The 27,526-nt window shown below is 42.1% G+C and overlaps 1 protein-coding gene and 1 long non-coding RNA gene across 9 annotated transcripts in view; one reads left to right on the top strand and one right to left on the bottom strand.

Moving 5' to 3' along the window:
• The window catches only part of LOC115105339 (cullin-5-like), a 42,515-nt gene extending 14,989 nt beyond the window's left edge, over window positions 1–27,526 (bottom strand). Inside the window, exons 1-19 of one of the 8 annotated variants that reach the window (XM_065007248.1) lie at window positions 27,461–27,526; window positions 26,227–26,336; window positions 25,700–25,799; window positions 25,244–25,420; window positions 24,641–24,782; window positions 24,064–24,209; window positions 23,302–23,382; window positions 19,172–19,313; window positions 18,491–18,621; window positions 18,233–18,340; window positions 18,003–18,067; window positions 17,597–17,729; window positions 15,412–15,543; window positions 12,990–13,113; window positions 6,744–6,803; window positions 6,553–6,608; window positions 6,240–6,297; window positions 1,874–2,049; window positions 134–295 (exon numbers count right to left, since the gene is read on the bottom strand). In XM_065007248.1, the coding sequence (XP_064863320.1) occupies window positions 134–295; window positions 1,874–2,049; window positions 6,240–6,297; window positions 6,553–6,608; window positions 6,744–6,803; window positions 12,990–13,113; window positions 15,412–15,543; window positions 17,597–17,729; window positions 18,003–18,067; window positions 18,233–18,340; window positions 18,491–18,621; window positions 19,172–19,313; window positions 23,302–23,382; window positions 24,064–24,209; window positions 24,641–24,782; window positions 25,244–25,420; window positions 25,700–25,799; window positions 26,227–26,336; window positions 27,461–27,502 (2,145 nt within the window). In that variant the 5' untranslated portion in view covers window positions 27,503–27,526. Of the gene's footprint in view, window positions 1–85; window positions 296–1,873; window positions 2,050–6,239; window positions 6,298–6,552; window positions 6,609–6,743; window positions 6,804–12,980; window positions 13,114–15,411; window positions 15,544–17,596; window positions 17,730–18,002; window positions 18,068–18,232; window positions 18,341–18,490; window positions 18,622–19,171; window positions 19,314–23,301; window positions 23,383–24,063; window positions 24,210–24,640; window positions 24,783–25,243; window positions 25,421–25,699; window positions 25,800–26,226; window positions 26,337–27,460 lie in introns of all 8 variants that reach the window. The other 7 variants (XM_065007249.1, XM_065007253.1, XM_065007250.1 and 4 more) reach the window with 7 other exon arrangements.
• Window positions 6,553–8,442, top strand: LOC115105340 (uncharacterized). Its single transcript, XR_003859855.2, has 2 exons — window positions 6,553–7,231; window positions 7,823–8,442. It is a non-coding gene; the product is annotated as an uncharacterized LOC115105340 (long non-coding RNA).

Raw genomic sequence — 27,526 nt, 5'->3', positions numbered from 1 at the left:
CAATCCAGAAACCATCCTACTTGGATTTCGGGAAAACATGGTCATTTTGAAAATGTTACAGCAATCTTGCAACCCTAGTCCTTACGATAGATAACCCTTTGACATCCATCTACCCTTTGACACCGTGCATTACCCAGAGGGTGCGTCGGAGCTCGGCATCAGGCAGCTCCGTGGCCAGCTTAAGGTTTTCAAAGCTGATCCTCTCCCGAGGCCTCTGGTTCCAGGCAAACAGCACAGCCAGTTGGAATGTGGTCACCTCCAGGTCGTACTGGCCCACCTCATTCTTAAATGTGATCTGGATAGAATTACATAGGATCTCTATTAGAGGTCGACCGACTAGGATTTTTCAACGATACCGATTATTGGAGGACCAAAAAAAGCCTATACCGATTAAACTCGGCCGATGTTTTTATTTTATTTATATATATGACAATTACAACAATACTGAATGAACACTTATTTTAACTTAATATAATACATCAATAAAATAAATTTAGTCTCTAATAAATAATGAAACATGTTCAATTTGGTTTATATAATGTAAAACCAAAGTGTTGGAGAAGAAAGTAAAAGTGCAATATTTGCCATGTAAAAAAGCTAACGTTTAAGTTCCTTGCTCAGAACATATGGTAGTGGTTCCTTTTAAGATGAGTCTTCAATATTCCCAGGTAAGAAGTTTTAGGTTGTAGTTATTATAGGACTATTTCTCTCTATACCATTTGTATTTCATATACCTTTGAATATTGGACGTTCTAATAGGTACTTTAGTATTGCTAGCCTAATCTCGGGAGTTGATTGGCTTGAAGTCATAAACAGCACAATGCTTGAAGCACAGCGAAGAGCTGCTGGCAAATGCAGGAAAGTGCTGTTTGAATGAATGCTTACGAGCCTGCTGCTGCCTACCACCGCTCAGTCAGACTGCTCTATCAAATCATAGACTTGATTATAATATAATAAACACACAGAAATACAAGCCGTATGTCATTAATATGGTCAAATCCGGAAACTAGCATTTCGAAAACAAAACGTTTATTCTTTCAGTGAAATACGGAATCGTTCAGTATTTTATCTAGCGAGTGGCATCCCTAAGTCTAAATATTGCACAAGCTTCAATGTTATGTCATAATTATGTACAATTCTGGCAAATCCATTATGGTCTTTGTTAGGAAGAAATGGTCTTCACACAGCTCGCAACGAGCCAGGCAACCCAAACTGCTGCATATTTCCTGACTCTGCTTGCACAGAACGCAAGAGAAGTGACACAATTTCCCTCGTTAAAAGAAATTCATGTTAGCAGGCAATATTAAATATGCAGGTTTAAAAAGATATACTTGTGTATTGATTTTAAGAAAGGCATTGATGTTTATGGTTAGGTACATTGATGCAAAGACAGTGCTTTATTTGCGAATGCGCTTGTTAAATCATCACCCGTTTGTCGAAGTAGGCTGTGATTCGATGAGAAATTAACAGGCACTGCATCGATTATATGCAACGCAGGACAAGCTAGATAAACTAGTAATATCAACCATGTGTAGTTAACTAGTGATTATGTTAACATTGATTGTTTTTTATAAGATAAGTTTAATGCTAGCTAGCAACTTACCTTGGCTCCTGGCTGCACTCACATAACAGGTAGTCAGAGTCCTTGTGGAGTGCAATGTAATTGGCCATAATCGGTGTCCAAAAATGCCGGTTACCGATTGTTATGAAAACCAGACCTAATTAAAATCGGCCATTCCGATTAAACGGTCGACCTCTAATCTCTATGGTCTGGACAGAGAGGAGGCTGGAGGGGTGAAGGTGCAAGAGGCTGACCCACCCCCTAGGCACTCCTGTGTTTGTGTGTGTGTGTGGGGGGGTGCTTTATACTCACAATGCCATTGGACATGAGGTGATGCCAGTGCAGTTTCCTGCCACTGTGGTTCTTCTTGTAAAAGTCCTCCACCTCGGGGATCAGGTCCTCCAGCTCGGTGGGCAGTGACACAAACACCTTCTCGGAGCTCCGCGACCACGCCCCCGCATTCAGGATCTTGATGTTGACAGAGTCCGCTGCACAAGAGGGTTAAGGGGATTACATTATTTCACACACACACACTTGTATAACTACTAATTCATTGTTTTATACAATATATTTGCCACATTTGATCAGTTTCTAGAACGAAAGATTCCCTGATCAAGATATGTCATTTTTCGATACGTTGATGAAAAGCCCATGTCCATTCCAGTGTTCTATTTAATTATATAATATACACACTTTCAAGTACTTGAGCTGTGCTTTTTTGGGGGTACTGGTAGTGGAGCCAGTGGAATAGTGCAAACTCCAAGCAAAATTCCCAAAACATTAAGGACTGTATCAATAGTAGTTTTATTGCTTTTCACTAGGTCTCATCCAGCCACATACATCAAACATTATACCCCCAAAATGTACAGGTACACCGGTTTGATTCCTGCTGGAACCAGAAATACAAGACCTGCCAACCTCACCAGATGGATGGTCTGACATTCTTCTGTAGAATTCTGATACAGAGCAGAATTCATGGTTCATTCTATTAAGGCAAGTCGTCCAGGTCCTGAGGTAGCAAAGCATCCCAAAACCATCACACTACCACCACCATGCTTCACCGTTTGGTATGAGATTCTCTGATACAGAATTCATGGTTCCTTCTATTAAGGCAAGTCGTCCAGGTCCTGAGGTAGCAAAGCATCCCAAACCATCATCATCCTTGACTGTTGGTATGAGGTTCTTACTGGAATGCAGTGTTTGGTCTTCACCAGGCATAATGGGACCCATGTCATCCAAAAAGTAGACTCAAATTTGCCAAAAAGCACCTGGATGATCATCAAGATTCTTGGAAGAATGTTCTATAGACAGATAAGTCAAAAGTATAACTTTCTGGAGGACATGAATTTTGCTCTGTATCAGAGAATTCTAAAGGACAATGTCAGGCCATCGGTCTGTGAGCTGTAGCTGAAGTGAAGCATGCAGCAAGAATGATCCAAAATACACAATCAAGTCTACATGAAAATGGATAAAAAGCATGGCCTTGTCAAAGTCCAGACCTAATCTCAATTGAGATGTGGCAGGACTTGAAACGAGCAGTTAATGCTTGAAAAACAAAAAATGTTGCCGAGTTACAACAGTTCTGCATGGAAGAGGGGGCCAAATTCCTCCACAGCAACATGAGTGTTCAACAACTACAGGAAATGTTTGGTTGGAGTCATTGCACCTAAAAGTAGCACAACCAGTTAGAGTGTAAGGGGGCAGGTACTTTTGAATGTGAAAGTTGTGTGATTGTGAGATATGGGATAAGCTGGAAGATTGATATTTGGATAATAAGAGGATGTAGCACAAATGCATAATAGGTTACTAGAGATAAAGTAACATAATATTAAGTATAATGGGTTATTATGATCATGAGAAGCATGAATAGAAACATCTACAACCTGAACCCCCAAACGTAGACATACTAAGTGGAGTAAAAAGTATTCTGTTCAGTGGTCCTTTGAACATGATTTTCTGTTAACTAAACTTAAGGCTACAATTTATTGTGCTCCCGATGGAGTTTAGACATCCCAAATGACGTTCTGAACTAATTTGTGTACGCAAAATGGAGACGGCAGGTTTCCCTGTTGTCTCAGATGCCAGACTTATTATGGACGGAGCAACTCGGGACTAAAACAGTGCCCATCCAGTTAATACATAATGATCCCTCCAAAGCTTTGCGTATGAATCTTAAAATAGACATTTAATAAATATTGGAGCAGAAAGTGAATATCCAGAGATATTTATTACCAGAGTAACTTCTCTAAAAAAGGTATACTAAAAAGAAAATTGCCTTCCAATATGGAGAAAGTTGTTTGTTTTGTTTTAAACCTTGCAGTAGAGGGAAAAGCAGAAGATTGATCCGTGTGTATTAGGAGCAGTGATTGAGAATGTGATTTTTCAGCTGGAAAGAAAAGGATTTTATTGAAGGAAACAGATTATGGAGATTAGTGAAAGTAACAAAGTGAATGGTAATTGGCTTTCAGATAGCAAACCAATATTTTTTAGTAATTAGAAAGAGTAAGAGAGGAATTGAGCATTGGGACTGATGTTAGATTCGAGGCTGCTCACTCTTCCAAGGCCCGGTCCACTGCTCTCGTGTTTAAGTCATCTGTTGTTTGGATTAGAGATAACCTTCCTGTGGAACAATAGATAGCCGCCAGTACACACTGAACTCGAACAGGCTGTGAGACACACACATTGGGGAAATTTGGGACAGTTCGTACAGAATTGTATGTCAAAAAGAGCACAATTACAAGAGAGTTGTTTACTTTAGAAGGTGCCCAATTCATCCATACAGGACACTATCATCAGATGTGTCTGAAGTATAATTCTGTACACGCATGGGTTTGAGACTTCCTGCCCAAGATGCAGTAAACTCAATGATTAAGAATTTTTAGGACTGATTAAAATGGAGCATAGTGAAAAGTATGTTTATTTTCTTTCTTCCAAGACCAATGGAATGTGCGCTACCAAGTTTTTTTCTTCTTAATGTTTATCAATGATTCTGTAGCTCCCCCTTTTGAAAGGCTTCCTGAGGCAGGTGCCTAACTCGAACCCGGAACCAGCGGTTAACCTCTTGGGCAGGGGGCAGTATTTTCACCTCCGGATGAAAAGCGTGCCCAAATTAAACTGCCTGCTACTCAAGCCCATAAACTAGGATATGCATATAATTAGTCGATTTGGATTTTTTTTTTAACTCTAAAGTTTCCAAAACTGTTAAAAAAAATAATGTCTGAGTATAACAGAACTGATATGGCAGGGAAAAACCTGAGGAAAATCCAACCAGGAAGTACTATTATTTTGAAAGGCTGTTTTTCCATTGAAAGCCTATCCACCATTCAAAGACTTAGGACCCAGTTCACGATCTCTATGGCTTCTTCTACATGTGGCCAGTCTTTAGGCATTGTTTCAGGCTTTTACTCAGAAAAATGAGGGAGATACAGCACTTTCAATCAGTGGCCAGTGGAAATTTCCAGACATCAGCCATGCGCCCTGATCAGGAACGCGCCTTTGTTTCTCCTTTCCTATTGACAAAGCTTTTGTCCGGTTGAAATATTATTCATTATTGACGACAAACAACCAGAGGATTGATTTTAAACATCGTTTGGCATGTTTCTACTAACTTTTATTGTACTTTTTAAAACTTTTCATCTGGACTTAGTGCCCGTGCATTTGGATTACTGGACAAAACGCAAACAAAAAAAAAGGTTTTTGGTCATAAAGAGGAACATTATCAAACAAAACAAAAATGTATTGTCTAAGATGGAGACCTGGGAGTGCCACCAGATGAAGATCAAAGGTAAGTGATTAATTTTAATGCTATTTCTGACTTTTGTTTTGGAAAATGGCTGTATGGGTTGTGGCTAGGCGTCAACCTAACAATCGCAAAGTGTGCTTTCGCCGTAAAGCCTTTTTGAAATCTGACACAGTGGTTGCATTAAGGAGAAGTTTCTTTATTCATATGTTTAACACTTGTATCTTTTATCAAATGTTTATGATGAGTATTTCTGTTATTTGATGTGGCTCAGCACTTTCACCGGATGTTTGTTTGAGACAATGCATTTCTGAACATAACACGCCAATGTAAACAGATTTTTGGATATAAATATGAACTTTTTTCGAACAAAACACACATGTATTGTGTAACATGAAGGCCTATGAGTGCCAACTGATGAAGAGCAAAGGTTAGTGATTCATTTAAAATAGCTATTTCTGACTTTTGTGATACTTATTTACCACCATCATTTGCAAATAAATTCATTAAAAATCCTACAATGTGAATTTCTGGATTTTTTTTCTTCTAATTTTGTCTGTCATAGTTGAAGTGTACCTATGATGAAAATTACAGGCCTCTCATATTTTTAATTGGGATAACTTGCACAATTGGTGGCTGACTAAATACTTTTTTGCCCCACTGTACATGCCAGCATCCAAACAGAACCCACCTATTAATGAATATTTGTTAGTGGTTAATACTCTGATTTAGAAGTGTGGGTCTTTTTATTTGGTTTTTCATGGGTTGGAAAGGATGTTGTACACAATTTAACATTTCTATTGTCAGAGTTTTGGTTGCACACATGTAATTGCTATTGATTCAAAGACATTTTCTGAAAAACCCAAGGTAAACCTGATAAGACAAAATGTTTGAAATGTCTAAAAAAATAATGGTTAAGGTACAGGAAAACCAACTCACTTAATAGGGCTGACTGACCTCTGTTCTGACCTCCGTCTTCCTGGTGAGGCCTGATCACCTTCACGAGGAAAACAGGAGACATTTTTTTATGGGCTATGTAAAAACAAATCATTTAGAAGTTCATCAATAGTCCTATGTGAGTCGAACCACGAGAAGGACAGAGAGCTGACTAGTCTATTTTACAATTATCTTATGGGATTCATCAAGAGATAAATCAAAAATAATCTGATTTGGTACTTTAATTTAACAGGCAGCAGTTATTTTTGGATGCATGAATCACGATGCGAGTCAAGTGTCCAAAAGGGGGAATTACCAGTCCCCTGGGGCCCTTCGGTAAATATGCAAATTGATTTTTCTTCACATGCTTGCCTGTAAAAGAGAAAAAGAGAAGTTGGTAATGGATGACATTTACTTCAAATGCATTGAAGTTTTCCCCACGTCGAGGGATGTGTATTGCTGTTGATTTTCCTTTAATTTTTGTCCTGCTTCAATAACAAATCTCACCAGATTGTCTGCTGGATGATCGGGATTTCTCCATAAGGCTTAGCCCTCTGACTCCCTGACCTGTAACGCCGCAGTGAGATCACCAAGATGATAGGGAAGTATAAGACAACAAAAAATGTTGGGGGGGGGTTCAACTGTGTGTTGTCATTCTAAACTAAACGGCTGTTCTGGTTTGTCCTCTCTCAAGGTGATGACAAAGGGAAAACAGGTTTACAGAATATTTTGCAAATGTATAAAAAAATAATCTGAATCTAGATGCATGGAAGATAATTAGGCTGAGAACAGTGTGAACCTCAACATCCCCTTTAACCGTCTGAAAATGGCATTCAGTATGGTCCTTCACTTCTACCGTGAGACCTGAGTCCGAGCCAGCAACCTGTACACAGCTGCCGAAAGCTATCAACTGCCTTCTCTCATGCTTTTTCTCTCAGGAGTACTAGTAGGAAAATGGACAAAGACCATGACTAAAGGACAGTGGCGTTTATCAGGTGAGAGACATTATCAAGGGGCATCCACTTTGAACATGTGCCATTAAAAGGTCAAACTGAAACTCTATATTGAAGAACATGCAATGCCAGGAAAGGAAGAATGAGATCCGTGAAGAGGGGTGTTCAACCGTGCCCGTAATTGATTTAGGCTTGTCCAAAATGGTTTATTTGGGGTATCAGGTTGATTGTGGAGGTCTGCACACTGCAAAATGTATAGTAATTTATCTCAATGCATTCTTAGTCTAATCAGTCATTACCACGAGTGATGAGAAAAGTGAGGATCTTAAATGAAAAAGTGATCGAACCTACATGAAGCACTGTCGTTATAAATGTGTTTCTCATAATATATCAATAATTATGGATTTAGAAAAGGCAAGGCCCCTAGAGACAGAGCTGTGCCCTAAAAAAATAAGAGACAGGATTGTAGCTTGCGCTAACCTCGCCCCAATCTCATTCTTATCAAGGTTGGTGTGAAACTGTTATAACAAGTGTTCTCTCGCTTCCCTGTGAAATTGTATTAACTTGCTGTAAGGGGATCTGTGCCTCTGGCTGATGAGATTTCAACAGCGATGATGTTTTCTGTTCCTCCAGAGGATGGTGAAACAGATGGCAACTCTGGATGAGCCCCCATTTCCCACTGTAGATTGAAGGTTCTATCATTACTCATCGTCCCTCTTTTAACAAGTTGAGGGTAAGGTCATCTAAACCTTTAATCTGTTTACATTATGTGGAACACTGCGCTGATGAGCAAGCACCAACCTTTTGAAGATCTTAGCAGAATTATGATAAACAAAAAAGGTAAATGCAACCCGATTGTGGTAAGAAAAATTGAAACAAATGGTTAACATTGAGGTGAATAAATCTCTCAATCTACAGATCCGCTGTGCATGCATGCACATTTTTGATATTGACTCCTACTTTATTAATGGAATCTTTCCTATGATTCTAGTATTACCATACTAACTGGATTGTACAACCCAGAATGAAGGGTTTGAAATGTCTTTTTTTTCTGTTCTAATTTCCCTTACTTTAGAGTGTAAAATATTTTGATATAGAAGCTCAAATCTAAATGCTTACATTAAAATGTAATGGTTATCACACACGAGAAGAGGATGGAATGTAATGGAACAGTTTGTGTTTGCGCTTTTCTTATAACACATTTCTGTGTTCTATTCATGTGCTGTTCTATAAAAAAATATGTTTTCATGCAAGTGGCTGACTGTACAAATCCTCACTATCAGTAGCTGCAATTTGGCAGGACGCACAGACCTTGTTTTGAGAACAAACGAAAGATCTCAGTTTCAAGGTCTCAGCTTAGAGAGAAGAAGCCTCGTGAGATATTGGTCTGTCACATGGATGAAGAAAACAGTAATGACGAATGAATTACGCAAATATAACTACTTGTCTGTGTATTGCCGTATACAAGACAACTGCACTGCCCAGGCAGAGCTCTTGATTGACATGTGGACTACGGTGTATTGAGTTGGAACCTCTCCAACATGCTGACAAACTATGATTCATTTAATATTGACTTTCAGTGTCCCTGTGTAAGAATTCACACAACAAATTCAATATGTCTCGTCAATGGTGAACTGACTGTCACATCATTAGCAGACTACTGTTGACATTCAGCTACAGTGCTTTCAGAAAGTATTCAGACCCCACATTTTGTTATGTCACATCCCTATTCCAAAAATGATTAAAGTGTTTCCTTAATCTACACACAATACACCATAATGACAAAGGGAAACAGGTTTACAGAATATTTTGCAAATGTATAAAAAAAAATAAGAATCTGAAATACTTTTACATAAGTATTCAGACCCTTTGTTATGACTCAATTGAGCTCAGGTGCATCCTGTTCCCATTGATCCTTGAGATGTTTCTCCAACTTGGAGTCCACATGTGGTAAATTCAATTGATTGGAAATTATTTGGAAAAAGCACACACTTGTCTATCAAAAGTTCCCACAGTTGACAGTGAATGTCAGACAAAAGCCAAGCCATGATGTCAAAGGAATTGGCCATAGAGCTCCGAGACAGGATTATGTCGAGGCACAGATCTGGGGAATGGTACCAAAAAAAATGTGTGCAGCATTGAAGGTCCCCAAGAACAGCGGCCTCCATCATTCTTAAATGGAAGAAGTTTGGAACCACCAAGAATCTTTCAAGAGCTGGCCGCCACAGCCAATCTGAGCAATTGGGGGAGAAGGGCCTTGATCAGGGAGGTGACCAAGAACCTGATGGTCACTGACAGAGCTCTTCTGTGGAGATGGGAGAACATACCATAAGGACGACCATCGATGCAGCACTCCACCAAATCAGGTCTTTATGGTCGAGTGGCCAGATGGAAGGCATTCTTCAGTAAAAAGCACAACAGCCCACTTGGAGTTTGCCAAAAGGCACTTATAGACTCAGACCAAGAGAAACAAGATCCTCTGGTCTGATGAAACCAAGACGGAACTCTTTGGCCTGAATGCAGACGTGACGCTTGGCAGGTAACCTGCAACCATCCCTACGGTGAAGCATGGTAGTGGCAGCATAATGCTGTGGGGATGTTTTACAGTGGCAGGGACTGGGAGACTAGTCAGGATCGAGGGAAAGATGAACAGAGCAAAGCCCAAAGTAATACTTGATGAAGTCCTGAGTGCTCTGGAGCAGGTTATCAGTCTGGGGCGACTGTTCACTTTCCTACAGGACAACGACCCTAAGCACACAGCCAACACAACACAGGAGTAGCTTCAGGACAAGTCTTTGAATGTCCTCGAGTGGCCCTTCCAGAGCCCGGACTTGAACCCGATTGAACATCTCTGGAGAGACCTGTAAATAGCTGTGCAGCGATGCTCCCCATCCAACCTGACAGAGCTTGAGAGGATCTGCAGAGAAGAACGGGAAAAAGTCCCCAAATACAGGTGTGCCAAGCTTGTAGCGTCATACCCAAGATTCTAGGCTGTAATTGCTGCCAAAGGTGATTCGAGCAAAGTACTGAATACTTGTGGAAAAAGGGGTCTGAATACTTTCCGAATGCACTCTATATCAAGAGAACAGATCAATTGATTAAATTAACATAGGCCTACTAATCTTTAACCGTGTAACATAACTTTCTATGAAGGAAGGTATTAGCAGAACAACTCTGCTTCCATCCACACAGTGACGAACTGAACTACCGCAACACCACACGTTCCCTTGCTCGTCAATGTGCTTGCACCTACTACTGTTGCGGCAATGAAAGCATGTGCGGGCAAAGCGTTGTCGCCTAGTTTACTAAAATGTTGTAGCTAACTACCTTAGTCGTAATGACGCCTTAGCTAAAAAGGCACAAACATCAAAATACTTTGTTGTGTTAAAGTGGAATTCAAATAGATTTCATTCTGTCAACCACCTACACAAAATGTCAAAGTTGTCTAATATTTGTAAAAAAAAAAAAATGTTTTTAAAGTAATACGAATGTAACACTATAATGTATCTTGATTAAATAAGTAATCAACACGTTAGTCACACGCAAAAGTTGAGAGCCAAAACACGACCCTGCCAAGCTGCACTGCTTCTTGACACACTGCTTGCTTAACCCAAAGCCAGCCACACCAATGTGTCGGAGGAAACACCTTCCAACTGCCCTTCAAAGTCAACTTGCAGGCGCCCAGCCACAAAGTTGCTGGAGCGCGATGGGACAAGGAAATCCCGGCCGGCCAAACCCACTGATGATGCTGGACCAATTGTGCGCCGCTTCGTGGGTCTCCCAGTGAAAACAGCCTGGGATCGAACCCGGGGCTGTAGTGATGCCTCAAGCACTGCGATGCAGTGCCACTTTGAAGACCCTGTTAGAAATAGCCTTAGGCAGCGAATACAGCTGTAAGTGTTTCTGGGCAAAAGCTTTCTAAGAGCTTTCCACATCTGGATTTTGCAACATTTGCCCATTGTTATTTTCAGAATTCTTCAAGCTTTATCAAATTGATTGTAGCCATAGATTTAAGTCAAAACTAACTCGGCCACTCAGGAACATTCACAGTCTTCTTGCGTTTTAGATGATTGCCCTGCTGAAACGTGAATGAATCCCCCAGTGTCACGTGGAACAAGAACTGAACCAGGCTTTCCTCTAGGATTTTGCCTGTACTTAGCTCCATTCCGTGTAGTGCTGACCCTGAAAAAGTCCCATCCTTAACAATTACAATCATAACCATAACATGATGCAGCCACCACTATGCTTGAAAATATGGAGTGGTACTCCGCAATGTGTTGTATTTGCCCCAAACACAGCGGTTTGTATTCCCATTTTTTGCAGTATTACTTTAGTCCTTCTTGCAAGCAGGATACATGTTTTGGAATATTTTTTATTCTGTACAAGCTTTCTTTTCGCTCTATCAATTAGGTTAGTATTGTGGAGTAACTACAATGTCGATCCAGTGTCAGTTTTTTTTCCCATCACAGCCATTTAACACTAACTGGTTTAAAATTTTAAAAACTCTATTGGCCTTATGGTGAAATCCCTGAGCAGTTTCCTTCCTCTTTGGCAACGGAGTTAGGAAGGACACTTGTATCATTCTAGTGACTGGATGTATTGATACACCATCCAAAGTGTAATTAATAACTTTGCCATGCTCAAAGGAATATTCAATGTCTCATTATTTAATGTCTGATTTTTTTACCCATCTACCAAATGGTGCCCTTCTTTGCGAGGTATTGGAAAATCTCCCCGGTCTTTGTGGTTGAATATGTGGGCTTGCCATAACAACAGAGGTTGAATACTTACTGACATGACATTCCCACTTTTTCATTACAGTTGTAAAAGTTTCTAAAAACACAATTCCATTTTGACATAAGGGTAGTGGGTGTAAAAAAAACTAAATTGAATCTATTTTAAATTCAGGCTGCAACAACAAAATGTGGAAAAGGGGTGTGAATACTTTCTGGAGGCACTGTACAATTTTAGAAAATGTATTTGGCAAACAATTCATTTTCCCTACCTTTTTTCCCCTAACATCAGTGGTATCAGCGGATGGGGAGGGGAGTGGTGGGGTGAAATAATTACGATGATTCGGTTGCAAAAATCTTCTAAAAATGGTAGCAAACGGAATGGGGAGGAACCTACCCGAATTTGACCAAGAGAAACCCTTCTTTTTACTCGGTTTGCTTCCGTTCATTACGGTAAACAGTTCCCGTAATAAATAAGCTCCTGCCATGCAGCTGGAGGGAGGAAAATAGTATGAGGGCCGGAGTGGAGAGCTAAGGATTGTCTCCTCTCCTAAGTCGTCTGATTGGTTCAGCTCCAAATTCAGACGGTTGAGTCAAACACTATGTGCCAAATAGAAACCTATTTGAGTATTTTGAAGGGTAGTTTTCGTACCAGCTTACTTTGACCTCAAATTGCGTGCATGGTACGCAACATGTGTGCAGGTTGGCAGGTCTGCAATACGAAGACGTATGCCAGGGATCATCAACTAAATTCAGCCGCGGGACGATTTTTTCTTGAGCACATGGTCGGGGGCCAGAACATAATTACAAAGCATTTGACCGCAAGAACCACAAACAGATATAATACTTGACCCAAACAATCATTTTAAACCTTGCTTACATTTTTTCTCAGAAAACTTGGGGCGGCCAATTAAACCACCTGTGGGCCAAAATCGGTACACGGGGCGCCAATTGGGGAACCCTGATGTATGCACTCACTGTTATAAGTCGGTTTGGATAAAAAGCATTTGCTAAATGGCATAATAATTATAGATCGTATATTAGTTACATACAGCTACCTGGTTTACCTGATAGGGCCACCTTGTTGTGTTTGTGACACTCTTTGAAGTTCTGGTTGAGGTCCTCGGATACCTTGATGTCCTGGAACATTCGAGCCAGCTTATTCACGTAGTCAGCAGGCATGCCTACCTCCTGCAATCAAGGGTAGGGGACATTGGCGACATGCTATAATTTTAAGTACGTGAGGTGGAACAAATGCACAAATAGGTAGCATGTGCACACACACAGTATCTCCCTTCCCATAAGACTCCGGCACACATGCAAGTACCCATCTAGGTATTGGCTTAGAATATTGGCTTAGAATTCCGTGGCATTATAGTATGAAGAATACAATTGAACATAGCTGAATAAAATAGGACATTTTCTCCCCAAAATTTGCGAGGGAGTGTGCACGTGCAGCGATTCAGGTGTTGAGCGGTTAACAAAGAAAACGGTCCTCCTATATGCTTAATTTAGAGTTATTTATGTAACTTCAAAACGTTAGGATGTGTTAAAGAGCAGACTATATAGCTAGCCTAAGGCGGCATGATGGGAGTAATGATTTGAAAAAAGTTGCATGAAAGGCATGAACTCTGCTCGGTTTCCTGTGCAGGGTGCACAAATGTGTGGAATTAGTTGATTAGTGGCCCACAAAAATATGTAATCCGTAGCCTGCACTCAAATAGTGAACGCAGTAACGTTTTTAATACGCAAGCATAGGCGGCGCGACCATAAGGCTAGGGGAAGCTTTCCCTAATTATAGTGCCTAATTAGCCTTCGCTTGTATACACACGGAATAAATAAAATATATATTTTTTAAAGTCACTACTAAAAGCATGATTTGGTCACAGAGAATATTTAGTTTATTTTTTATTAATTGTTTTGGCTATAGGTCAGGAGGAAAAGCAATTTGAGCAGACTATTGTCGAGTTGCGACTGTCCGAAAAGTAGAGGCCAAGCCAGGCATATCGCAATATTTCAAAAATACAAATTGTGGGAAAACAGTTGGAAAACAAATGGTTTATCCATCTTTGTTCGGTCAGTGCTACTTAAGTTTGTTTTTGGACAATCATTTCCACCTCCAGTTTGGATGGAGGTCATATTCTATTTGTGTCTCCCCTTCTCGTAGGCCTATTATATGGACAAAGTTGTTTTTGAGCTTTTTGTTAGTCGGTAGAGTAGCCTACCCTTTAAATTTGTCCTATTAAAAAAAAAAAATCTGCTAAAGTGTAGTAAAACTACATGAAATGCATTTAGAAAAAAGGCCCATTTTATTCCTATGCAAAGAAATACAAGTGTCTGATAAAGCCTAGGCCTAACTCTATGTAATGCACGCTCAGCCAGGCATTGAACAGTTTGAGAACAGTGGAGTTATATTATCCGCACAAATTATAACTATCCAATCTACTCATCACCTTATGAATAGTAGGCCATCTTACATAAAATCGGCAAAGATTATGCATGTGATGCTTTATTGTAAAGGTTCATTTATGGTGAAAATGATCTTCCCCAAACTTGAAACTTACACGCCACCCATGTATACCAGTTAGCCTACACCGGTTGTAAAGAAGATTCATGCGTTTCATTTTAAGAATTGAGCAATAAATATAGCAGCATGAGAAAGCTGGTATCCTATTTTAAATAGTGGTCAGTCAAAGCTCTTTTCACACAGAATTGCACAATGACTGGGTTTATAAGAAGACATTTCACTAGGCTCTGGGCACTCTAACCATGTTCCAGGGGTCCTAGGCCTATAGGCTACGTTTGCAGTTATTTGGCCACTTTAGTTGATACAAACCATATAGGCCTATGGGCTAGGCTACATGACTTGTGCGACTATAATTTAGGAACAGGAATGCGCTGTTTCTTGCCTTTGATGCCCAGCATGTGCACTTTCACAAGTGATAATATTGTCACCCAGCAGACTATTAACTTAATCTGGTCTTTATATATACACTAAATGTGTGAAATTAGTTTGATTTATCGGAACAGGGGCATTGGAGAAAAAAAAATACATGTCATTTCTGCACTTAAAATAGCGAATGGAGGCCACTTTTCCCATGGATCATTTTCATGCCAGCCAGGTAGGCTATACTCCTGTTGTAAAGTGAAGCAATGTGCTTAATATTAGGAATGTTTAGAAATAGATACTAGGCCTAGCCTATAGAAAGCGGATGGAACACTCTTTAAGAGGCCATCAATTCTGTTCTCACGCAATTGCACAGCCTATAGAAATGTTGCACAACATGAGCTCTCATTAAGTATTTGATTTGAATACATTTGCATTGATATTAGTGATTAGAGGGACAATAGTGTGCCAAGTACCAGGCCATTAGCGACTGGCAATTAGCAAGTGAGGTAGGCTAATAATGACCATCAGAGCAGTGACAATGACTAAACGGTCACCGTAACAGCCCTACACCGTAACAGCCCTACACCCACAGCCCGTACCCGGAGCCACTCCACCATGTTCTCCTCGATTTCGCTGTCAGCGGAGATGTCCAGGATAAGGCGTCGGGTGAGATGGGCTTTGTGGTAGCGCATGAACACGTCTTTGTTCTGCACGTACTTCAACACCAGCAGCTGCAGGAGAGCACAGAACACCACCGTGCAATCAGGGTCATATTATAATATGACATTAAGCAGACGCTTTTATCCAAAGCGACTCAGTCATGCATGCACACATATGGATGGTCCCGGGAATTGAACCCACTACCCTGACGTTACAAGCGCCATGTTCTACCAACTGAGCTACAAAGGACCACATTCATTAGTGCATACAGTAGCACAAAATGTTTTGCAATGAAAAACTAAAACAAGAGTTTATTGGACAAGTTCAGGTAGTCTCTCCCGGTTTGTCTGTTTTCCTCTATTTGGTGTCTAATGAACATGACCCAGCTAAGATTGTCCCGTCCAAAGAAGAAACAAGTGTTTGCAGATCTGAAAAGAATAGAGGTATAATACAGCATCCCCCAGTACCTGCTAAAACAACGTGAGAAAAACAGAGTATAAAGCAATGACCACACTAAACTTAAAGACGAACGGGGGGGGGGGGCGAGGCATTGTATGTGAACGGATGTCATCGCTCATGTCCTTTCCTACTGCTCCGCTAAAAACCACTCCACGCTCAGAAAAAAATAAATAAGCCTCTCCAAATTTGCTTCTTCCATTAAAAATCACATTAACAAACACCCATCTATTTTTGTGACTACCTGGACCTACCAAATGTTTTGAAATGTATTGAAATGAAACATGGATTTGAATGAAAAGTATTTGAATAAACATCGATGTAAGAAGCGAACAGTTTCAAATATCTCGTATTAAACATCATAAACACTAAATAGGTCAGGAGCCAGACAGGGAGCCTAAGAAGGAACAATTACAGCTACATTATTTCAATTATTTCCAGGCTATAGCCTACAAAGAAATGCATTGTGAAGCTTTTGCGAGTGCGACACAATTGTCTGGTAGGGACATAAAGCGCGCAGCATTTAGAGTTAATTAGGAACGTATTCAGACCCCTTCACTTTTTCCACATTGTTACGTTACAGCCTTATTCATTATTTCCACCTCAATCTACACACAATACCCCATAAATGATACAGCAAAACGTTTTAGAAATGGTCGCTTAATCATTTTAAAAGAAAAACTTAAATACCACATTTACACATCAGACCAGATAATCTTGTTTCTCATGGTCAGAGTCTATAGGTGCCTTTAGGCAAAGTCCAAGCGGGCGGTTATGTGCCTTTTACTGAAGAGTGGCTTCCGTCTGGCCACACTACCATAAAAGCCTGATTGGTGGAGTGCTGCAGAGATGGTTATCCTTCTGGAAGGTTCTCCGATCTCCACGGAGGAGCTCTGTCCGAGTGACCATCGGGTTCTTGGTCACCTCCCTGACCAAGGCCCTTCTCCCCCAATTGCTCAGCTTGGCTGGGCAGCCAGCTCTAGTGTGTGGTTTCAAACTTCTTCCATTTAAGAATGATGGAGGCCACTGTTCTTGGGGACCTGCAATGCTGCACACATCTTTTGGTATCGTTACCCAGATCCGTGCCTTGGTACAATCCTGTCTCACCGCTCTACGGACAATTCTTTCGACCTCATGGCTTGTTTTTGGCTCTGACATGCACTGTCAACTGAGGGACCTTACATAGACAGGTATAAATTCATTTAAATTTGCCACAGATGGACACCAATCAAGTTGTACAAACATCAAGGATGCTCAACGGAAACAGGGTTTCACCGGAGCTCAAATGTCTCATAGCAAAGGGTCTGAAGACTGTTTTTATTTTTACCTTTATTTTACTAGGCAAGTCAGTTAAGATCAAATTCTTATTTTCAATGGCGGCCTAGGAACAGTGGTTTGTACAAACATCAGCCCAAGGCTGCTTCCACACCGATTGGGTCAATGCTTTTTTTAACGGGAGTCATCTGCTGCTGGATGAATGACAAGAGATGATGATTGTCTGATAAAAATAAAAAAACACACGGAAAATTGTTGACTTGACATATACTTCTGAGGGACAATAAACAATGATGTACGTCACATACGATTTCATCCGAGTACGCACGTGTGGCCGAAGCCTTAAGGAAAGCTTGCTGGAGTCATCAAATCATTACACGCACACACACGTACCACTTCCTTGAGCTTGGCCTCGATCTCCTCAGATGCAAGTTTCTTGCTCAGCGGGGTTTTCCTCAGCAGCATATCACAGTAGTTGGCCAGCAACTCTGGACACTTGGACTCTGGCTGAGTCTTCAGCCCCACCCTGACAGACAGACAGTACAGAGAAAGTAGAACTCGTAAACTCACACGTTCAGTCATTCACAAATTAAGCAATTAACAGTTCAGAAGTGGAACTTAAAAAACTTTTGTTTTAAGTATTCAAGAAAAACACAAAATATCTACCCCCCCACCCTGTTGAATGCTCCCACAGTTTTATCAAGTGCAACATCAATAAATTCTGTAGCAGCCTTCAACAGTATGCCGGTATCAATTTTGAATTCAGTGAAGCAATTAAAGTATACAGTAGAACTCTTACCCTTTCTGCTTCAGCGGAAGTTCCAATTTAAAAATAGCAGCGTCATTCACAACTGCTTTGTAAGCCTAAAAAGAGGGAGAAAAAAAAGTGTTACATACACAGTGACAACTGCAAATACAGCGCATAAATTCATTGACAACGTTGTGTCAATGTTGGACAAATGTTGACGGAACGTTGCGCTTCCATTCATTGGCCATGTTGAATCAATGCTGGAAAAACATTGTGCTGACCTTGTCTCGGGCTGTGAGGAAGCGAGGGTCGTCCTGAAAGGCATCTTTAACCAGCTTACTGAAGCGGTTGAACAGGGTGAGGAGCTGCTCCACGTACTTCTCAGAGTCCTGCGCGCGCACACAGAGAAAACTACAAAGACTAGTGGATTGTTCCCGTCACCTTTCAGTAAATACATCACAAAAGTAATATGCATTTAATATCGCTGTTAGTGTAAGATATCTGTGTGTGTAAGCAGCTTATGTATGTGTAGCACTCACAGAGGTGATGGTCTCGGCGGAGGCCACCATGTCGGCCAGCCCAGCAGACATGATGTGTTCCTCTAAGTCCTTCAGCATGGGCTCGATGCCACTAGGCACCTTGTCCATCAGAGAGAACATGAGATGGAGCTCTATAAGGTGGAGGAAAGCTAGTCAAACACTGTCCATGGTAAGATACTATAACTATAATCATTAGAGTCTAGCTGCAGTATCAAACAAAGGGTACGCAGCAGCAATTGATGGCCAGATTTGAATAACTAGGTTGGTTTCCGTTGACTGATTCTCCAGTCAACATGCTTTTTAGTTCAGGACTATGCTTCATCTATGTACAGTATACCAGCCCTTAAAGTTAAACATCACAGTGGTGGTATATTATTGTCAGTTAGACTTTACAGTCAAAGGCCTAGTTCTAGATCTTACTGCTATACACCAAACAAACAGATGCTCCAAAAGGCACACATTGGTTAATAGTGACACACAAGTAGGTAGACACCTGGTTAAAACTATCAGGACATACACAATACAGGGTGGGTTTATGGTCAGACACTGATGTTTGGGGGGGTGATGATGACAACGTGTTGAATGACACACGGAATGGGCAAAGGCAGCGTTTGGTTGGTTGACGAGGACAAATTGAAACAGGAAGTGGAGGACGGTGAGGTCATTTCCTGGTTTGCAAACCTGAGCTGGCCGAGCCTTTGGTGCCGGGAGCGCTCCGGCCGTACTCACTCTCTGTCTCGTTTCGCCTGATCATGCCTGGACACTCGGCCAAGATGGTCTCCTTGAAGGACGTCACCAGGGCGTTCACGCAACACTCCATCAGCTGAGGGGGAATAGAAAAACCATGGGTCGCTCATCTCATCACATATTTTCAAAATCTAATTGATTTGAGGCCTTTTTTTATGTTTAATATCAGCAGTTGTCAAAGTGGTTTTACAGTAACCCGGCCTAGAACCCAAAGAGCAAGCAGAAGGAGAATGTCAAGAAAAACCTAGAGAAGAAACCTAGAGGGGAACCAGGCTCAATCATATCAATAGCAGGGAGGTAATGTTTCTTCACGGAACGGAAACGTCTGTAGTGTCCAAACAGTTTAGGCTACAAATTTATCTGAAAAATACGACACTCACAAACTCAGTGTTCTCCATTTCGCTCTACGACCGCCACAAGTGTCACGGGGCTCGTCTGACGGTAATCCAGTACCGGGCCGAAAAATACATTTCCACATCAAAGATATACTGGTGATTCCCCCGGAGCTCTCTCTCAGATTTAGAAGACAGTCAAAGGAAGCATGTTTTGACTATCTTAAATTCAATGTGTTTCTACAGGCTAATAGAAGGCCAAATTCAATGTTTAATCAAATCTTTTTAAAATTTTATATACACTATCATTCAAAAGTTTGGGGTCACTTAGCAATGTCCTTGTTTTTGAAAAAGCACATTTCTGGTCCATTACAATATAAAATTGATCAGAAATACAGTGTAGACCTTGTTAATGTTGTATTGTAGCTGGAAACTGCATATTTTATGGAATATCTATATAGGCGTACAGGGGCGCATTATCAGCAACCATCACTCCTGTGTCCCAATGGAACGTTGTGTTAACTAATCCAAGTTGATCATTTAAAAAAAGCTAATTGATCATTAGAAAACGCTTTTGCAATTATGTTAGCACAGCTGAAAACTGTTGTTCTGATTAAAGCAATAAAACTGTCCTTTAGACTAGTTGAGTATCTGGAGCATCAGCATTTGTGGGTTCGATTACAGGCTCAAAATGACAGAAACAGAACGTTCTTCTAACACCCATCACTCTATTCTTGTTCTGAGAAATTAAGGCAATTCCATGTGAGAAATTGCCAAGAAACTGAAGATCTCATACAACGCTGTGTACTACCTTCACAGAACAGCGCAAACTGGCTCTACCCAGAATAGAAAGAGTGGGAGGCCCCGGTGCACAACTGAGAAAGAGGACAAGTACATTAGTGTCTACTTTGAGAAACAGACACCTCCCAAGTCCTCAACTGGCAGCTTCATTAAATAATACCCGCAAAACACCCGTCTCAAAGTCAACAGTGAAGAGGCGACTCCGAGATGCTGGCCTTCTAGGCAGAGTTGAAGAAAAAGCCATATCTCAGACTGGAAAATAAAAAGAAAAGATTAAGATGGGCAAAAGAACACAGACACTGGACAGAGGAACTCTGCCTTGAAGGCCAGCATCCCAGAGTCGCCCCTTCACTATTGACATTGAGACTGGTGTTTTACGGGTACCACTTAATGAAGCTGCCAGTTGAAGACTTGTGAGGCATCGGTTTCTCAAACTAGACACTAATGTACTTGTCCTTTTGCCCTTGTCCTCCCACTCTTTCTATTCTGGTTAGAGCCAGTTTGCACGGTTCTGAAGTGAGTCTTCACTGACATTTACAACCTCTCCCTGACAGAGTCTGTAATAACTACATGTTTCAAAAAGACCCCCATAGTCCCTGTGCCCAAGAACACTAAGTTAACCTGCCTAAATGATTCTGCCCCGTAGCACTCACGTTAGTAGCCATGAAGTGGTTTGAAAGGCTGGTTACGACTCACAACACCATCATCCCGGAAACCCTACACCAACTCCAATTCGCATACCGCCCCAACAGATGATTCAGTCGCACTCCACACTGTCCTTTCCAACCTGGACAAAATAAACACGTATGTGAGAATGCTGTTCACCGACTACAACACAATAATGCCCACAAAGCTCATCACGAAGGGAATAAACCCTTCCCTCCGCAACTGGTCCAGGACATCCTGACAGGCCGCCCCCAGGTGGAAAGGGTAGGCAACAACACATCTGCCACGCTGATCCTCAACACTGGGGCCCCTCAGGGGTGCGTGATTAGTCCCCTCCTGCACACCCTGTTAACCCACGACTCCGTAGCCAAACACGACTCAAACACCATCATTAAGTTTGCTGACGACACAGTGGTAGGCCTGATCAGTGAGAACGATGAGATAGCCTATAGGGAGGTCAGAGACCTACCAGTGTGGTGCCAGCACAATAACCTCTACCTCAATGTGAGCAAGACAAAGGGGCTGATCATGGACTAGAGGAAAAGGCGGGTCAAACAGGCCCCCATTAACATCGATGGAGCGGGTCAAGAGCTTCAAGTCCCTTGGTGTCCACATAACCAATGAGCTATCATGGTCTGAACACACCAACACCTTTCCCCCTCAGCAGACTGAAAAGATTTGGCATGGGTCCCCAGATTCCCAAAAAGTTCTACAGCTGCACCATCGAGCATCCTGACCAGTTGCATCACCGCATGGTATGGCAACTCCTCGGCATCTGACTGTTAGGCACTACAGAGGGTAGTGTGTACGGCCCAGTACGTTGCTGGGGTCAAGCCTCCTACAACCCAGGACCTAAACTCAGCAAAAAAAGAAACGTCCTCGAACTGTCATCTGTTTCTTTTAAGCAAACTTAACGTAAATATTTGTATGAACATAACAAGGTTCAACAACTGAGAAAAACTGAACATGCTCCACAGACATGTGACTAGCAGAAATGGAATAACCTGTCCCTGAACAAAGGGTGGGTCAAAATCAAAAGTAACAGTTAGTATCTGGTGTGGCCACCACCTGCATTAAGTTCTAGAGTGCATCTCCTCCTCATGGACTGCACCAGATTTGCCAGTTCTTGCTATGAGATGTTACCCCACTCTTCCACCAAGGCACCTGCAAGTTCCCAGACATTTCTGTGTGGGGGGGGGGCTAGCCCTCCAATCCAACAGGTCTCAGACGAGCTCAATGGGATTGAGATCTGGGCTCGTTGCTGGCCATGGCAGAACACTGACATTCCTATCTTGCAGGAAATCACACACAGAACGAGCAGTATGGTTGGTGGCATTGTCATGCTGGAAGGTCATGTCAGGATGAGCCTGCAGGAAGGGTACCACATGAGGGAGGAGGATGTCTTCCCTGTACCACACAGCGTTGAGATTGCCTGCAATGACAACAAGCTCAGCCCGATGATGCTGTGACACACCGCCCCAGACCATGACGGACTCTCCGCCTCCAAATCAATCCCGCTCCAGAGTACAGGTCTCGGTGTAACGCCCATTCCTTCGACGATTAAAGTGAATCCGACCATCACCCCTGGTGAGGTAAAAATCAAGACTCGTCAGTGAGGAGCACTTTTTGCCAGTCCTGTCTGGTCCAGCGACGGTGGGTTTGTGCCCATAGGCGACATTGTTTCCGGTGATGTCTGGTGAGGACCTGCCTTACAACAGGCCTACAAGCCCTCAGTCCAGCCTTTCTCAGCCAATTGTGGACAGTTTGACCACTGATGGAAGGATTGTGCATTCCTGTTGTAACTCGGGCAATTGTTGTTGCCATCCGGTACCTGTCCCGCAGGTGTGATGTACCGATCCTGTGCAGGTGTTGTTACACGTGGTCTGCCACTGCGAGGACGATCAGCTGTCCGTCCTGTAGCACTGTCTTACGCGTCTCACAGTACGGACATCTCACTTTATTGCCCTGGCCACATCTGGCTCTTTGCAGGATGCTGAAGGCACGTTCACGCAGATGAGCAGGGACCCTGGGCATCTTTCCTTTGGTGTTTTTCAGAGTCAGTAGAAAGGCCTCTTTAGTGTCCTAAGTTTTCATAACTGTGACCTTAATTGCCTACCGTCTGTAAGCTGTAAGTGTCTTAACGACCGTTTTACAGGTGTATGTTTATTAATTGTTTATGGTTCATTGAACAAGCATGGGAAACAGTGTTTAAACCCTTTACAATGAAGATTTGTGAAGTTATTTGGATTTTTAGAGTTTACTCACTGCTTGTACAGAGTTACATTGACGTCTCGTCTCCAAATAGCGCAACGCCCGTTTCTCCTCCTCTCTCAACTTGGCGTCTGCCTGTTAGAACACACAGAGATACACATGTTGGTTCCCCTCAGATGGATAGCCTAGATTACAGACAGTTGCTGAGAAATAGAGTTGCAAAATTCCAGTCACTTTCTCCAAATTCTTAGCTCTTCAAGAAATCACAGTTGGAAGATTACTGAATTTCCTGTTTATTCCCTCCTGATGCCAAATATTATTTTGTAACCCTACTGAGAAACCACAAGGGAACTGCAGAAACAGTACTTGTCTCATACCGATTGTTTTCGACCTCTGATCTCTGAAATCCAAAACAAACCGTAGCCACTCACGTAGACCTGAAAGGATCAGATATGTTAAAGTAGTGTGGTCATTGCTTCACCTTGCCATCTGATAGGCAGCATGAGATTTGCGCCATATGGCTTACACCTATGCAAATGTTTAAAATATACATGAGCTTCTGAGAGGTTTGGACTTGGCATGTCCATTTGGAATTCTGCTTATAACTTGACGTGTGGTGTATGATCAAGGGGCCTTTTTAGGGTGGCAAAATTAGAGTAAATTAACAAAAATTCCCAGGTTTTCCAGAAATCCCAGTTGGAAAATTCCTGGAAAAGGGAGAGAATAAGCAGGAAGTCCAGGAGTCCTTTAACTATAGAGTTTCCAGAAAACCATCTGGGAATTTTTGAAAAGTTAAAGGATCCTAGTACTACTCACGTATTTCATGTAGTTCTGTACTCCGTTCTGCTGCAGGTAGGAGGGGGCCTGTGTTCTGTAGAATCTCTCAGTGGAGTCCATGTAAGCCTTCTCAAAGTTGTCCCTGTAGATCTGCAACTTATTGTCTGGGTTTGAGCACAGGTTCACTGCAGAGGGAAAACAGGGATGGAGGTGCCCAGGGGCCAAGTTCATTAGCATGCAACGTTTTAGAAATTAGCATTTCTTAAAGGATGAGTCCAATCAGTCCCTTCCGGTTTCAGTAGGTTCTCTTCCGTTTGGTGAGTTATGAACACAACCCAGGAGAATTACAGGCATCTTTGTGGAGTGGGGTTAAGAGTACATTTTTGTCATTCACACTACATAGCTAAATTCTAAAATGTTAGTACCTCACATTTTCATGTACAGCCTGCATTTGTCATTGGGGGTTTCACACCAAAATTCACATTGAAGGTGAATCCAATTTGGCACAGGGATTTGGTGAATCAATCCATTGGTATGGTTTACATACACCAAAGATCTGGCTCAAGTTCATTACACACCATTCTCTCACAGCTAAAGACAGTGATGTTTTGCTCACCGTAGGACTCCCTGACGCCGATGACCAGCTGAGAGTCGAAGGCCTCCCCCAGGCGCTCGGCGTGCACCAGCTTCATGGCGCTGTCCTGCAGCCTGTTCTTGATGTTGGAGAAGATGGACTCATTCCACGTGTCCAGCATGAGCTGAGGGCATATAAAATGAAGTTTAGAAGAACATTACATACATCTCAAAAAAATTATATTTGTCTTTTTGCTTAATCTAGTGCCTTGCTCAAGGGTACAACTGCAGGCAATGGCATGATTTGACAACAGCATCCCCCCTGTTATGACATTCTGTCCCTGTCAATCTCGGGATTTGAACCGGCAATCCTTCGGATGTTACCAAATCTCACTACATTCTACTCCCCTTGCCACCCCAAAGCTACAAGGTAATAGAAGATACAGTACATTACACATGAGCAGGGAAAGAGGAAATCTATAGGCGGCAACATTTCCTCATGCCAACTGGAAATTCTCTTATATCATTACAAATACAACCAAATACTGCTGCTACCCTGTTTGCAATGTAATCTTTTTCCCTCAACTTCTTGTTGCTACCCAGTTAGCACGTGATCATCTCTCGCATTCCCATCCCATTTCCTCACCTTCCGTACGATGCTGTCCTCTACGTTAGACTTCTTGTTGCTGCCCTGCTTGCCCATGAGCGTGATCTCCAGCTGGCAGAAGGGTTTGGGCAGGATGTCGCACTGTGTGAAAAACTTCCGCCACTCCACAATGTAGGCCTTCAGCAGTGCCGTGTCATCCTGGTGACTCAACACCCGCTGTGGGGGAGAGCGCAGGGCCCTGTTATGGACTTTATGGCGTTGAAAAACTGGGGGTAATAGACAGTCTGCTTGGTTACTCAACACGTGAGAGCAGTTGAGGGCATTGTTATGGATTATATAGCTTTGAAAATGTTGGTCATCAGGGGTAGGCTAGTAGACTGCATGGTTATTCGGTAGCCTACTGTCACAGCTAGCTTGATAGCATTAGTGGTACTCAGTGAGGGAATAAATAGCACAGTCCATTCAATGGTAGCAAGACCAAGCAGGCCTACCTACCACTTGTGCTTGCTTGATGAAGTCTAAGATGTCTGCCTTCAGGGCCTGGTGGATCTTGGCCGGTCCCTTGTCATCCCATAGGCATACTGCATGGACGTCTCTATGGAAACCAAGAGATCGGATGAGGGAATTGGAGGAGAGGGACATGTAGTTCAAGTTGAGACAGGCATTAACGGAAACGCCTGGAGTTAGCAAAATGACAGCAATTTCTCTTGGGGTATAGTCTATTAAGTGATGCGAAACATTCCGAATGTTGAAGTTCGAAAAATAACGGATAGAGCAGACACCACAATTCCTTAATATATCTGTCAGTAAGACAATCTGTTCTACACCATACATTTGTATTTGAACGTTTTGCAACAGGCTCTTGGGTCATATTCACTAGGAACCAAACAGAAGCGAACTGCCTGGACTTGTCAAATAAGAAACACTTGTTTACAATAGCAGTTGCAAAACTTGGTGTGCACTAATGAATACAACTTCTGTATGACAGAGCACATGAACATGGACTGCGTGGCCATACTCACGAGAAGAGGTCAAACCACTGCTGCTTGGTGACTGACTCCTGACGGAGCAGCTTCAGAACGATGGGACGCATCAAATCCCACTTGTTTTCGAACTGGAGGGAGCCTTTGTTCTGGGTGAGAAGGGTAGAAGTGTCACCTCTGGCTATAGGCTGCCTAGCAGTTATGACAACACCAGAGTGAACCGCAATTGTATTTACTTGATCCTCCTTCTCAAAACGGAATATCATATGTCAAGAACCTCAGATTTTCTGCTCCAATGTGCTTTGAGAAGCACATGAGAAGGGAGGATGTGAGAAATCAAGGACATATCATTGACATCCCAGTAGTTGCTTTTATGTTTAGGCAAGTTAGCCTACAACATATGCCGTTAGACAAGCCATGCCATCACTTATCAACCCACTATCTGAAAGGTACTTCAATCCTGATTTACTAGCATCTGTTTTTCCAGGATGTGTAACTAATCCAGTCTCCAGTAGGCTCTTATGTGAGGGAATGTTGTATGTAGTAGTAGACATGACTAGTTATATGTCCTCATCAAATAGGCCTACATTGTATCACACATCAGTAAGCTAGCCCCACAAAAATATATGTAGAATCAATTTTGCGCCAGTGTCTCCTGATAAATAATGTTATCGTAGCTAGGTAGCTATCGGATGTTGCTGGCAAGTAGCTTTAGCCTACCTTTGGTGTCTCGAAAATCAAATCTAGGCAGTGATTCAGTGTTTTATCAGACAACTACAGTACTGTAGCTCGCTAGCTAGACTGATACAGTAGATTTAACGCTAGCGGGGGGGAAAATGAGCAGACACTAAGTTAACGTAGCTAGTTACTGTGCCATCAGTGCCATATGTCTAGCTAGCTAGCAGCAAATTTATGTGTTTTCGTGAAAAAGATGATCATTTGTGAATACGTTAACTAATGAGTTCCTTAGTCAACGATAGTCATGTAAAGTTAAATGATAGTGTTAGCTAACTGTTACGAATCTAGCTATGTGTGGACTACTGGTACGTGTGGACTACTGGTGCAGCTAATTAGCACCAGGCTAACGAACGTCAATGAGGTGTACACAGCAGTCTTTCATTGCTAGCACGGCAAACAACTTCATATCACCTATATTGCAAGGCCATCTTTAGGTATGTGCGCTTAGCAACGTAGAGTAAGATATCCACAACTATGCAACAGACAATGATTTATGTAACGTTAATCAAATGTATTGAATTGAGCAGCCTCCTACCTTTAGCAAATTAGACGTCGCCATGTTCAGGACTACGAACATGAATTTATTCCCTCGAACAATCTC

The sequence above is a fragment of the Oncorhynchus nerka genome, linkage group LG22 (genome assembly GCF_034236695.1).
Source record: "Oncorhynchus nerka isolate Pitt River linkage group LG22, Oner_Uvic_2.0, whole genome shotgun sequence".
Classification (NCBI taxonomy): Eukaryota; Metazoa; Chordata; class Actinopteri; order Salmoniformes; family Salmonidae; genus Oncorhynchus; species Oncorhynchus nerka.
This window is presented reverse-complemented; position numbering and strand designations above follow the sequence as displayed.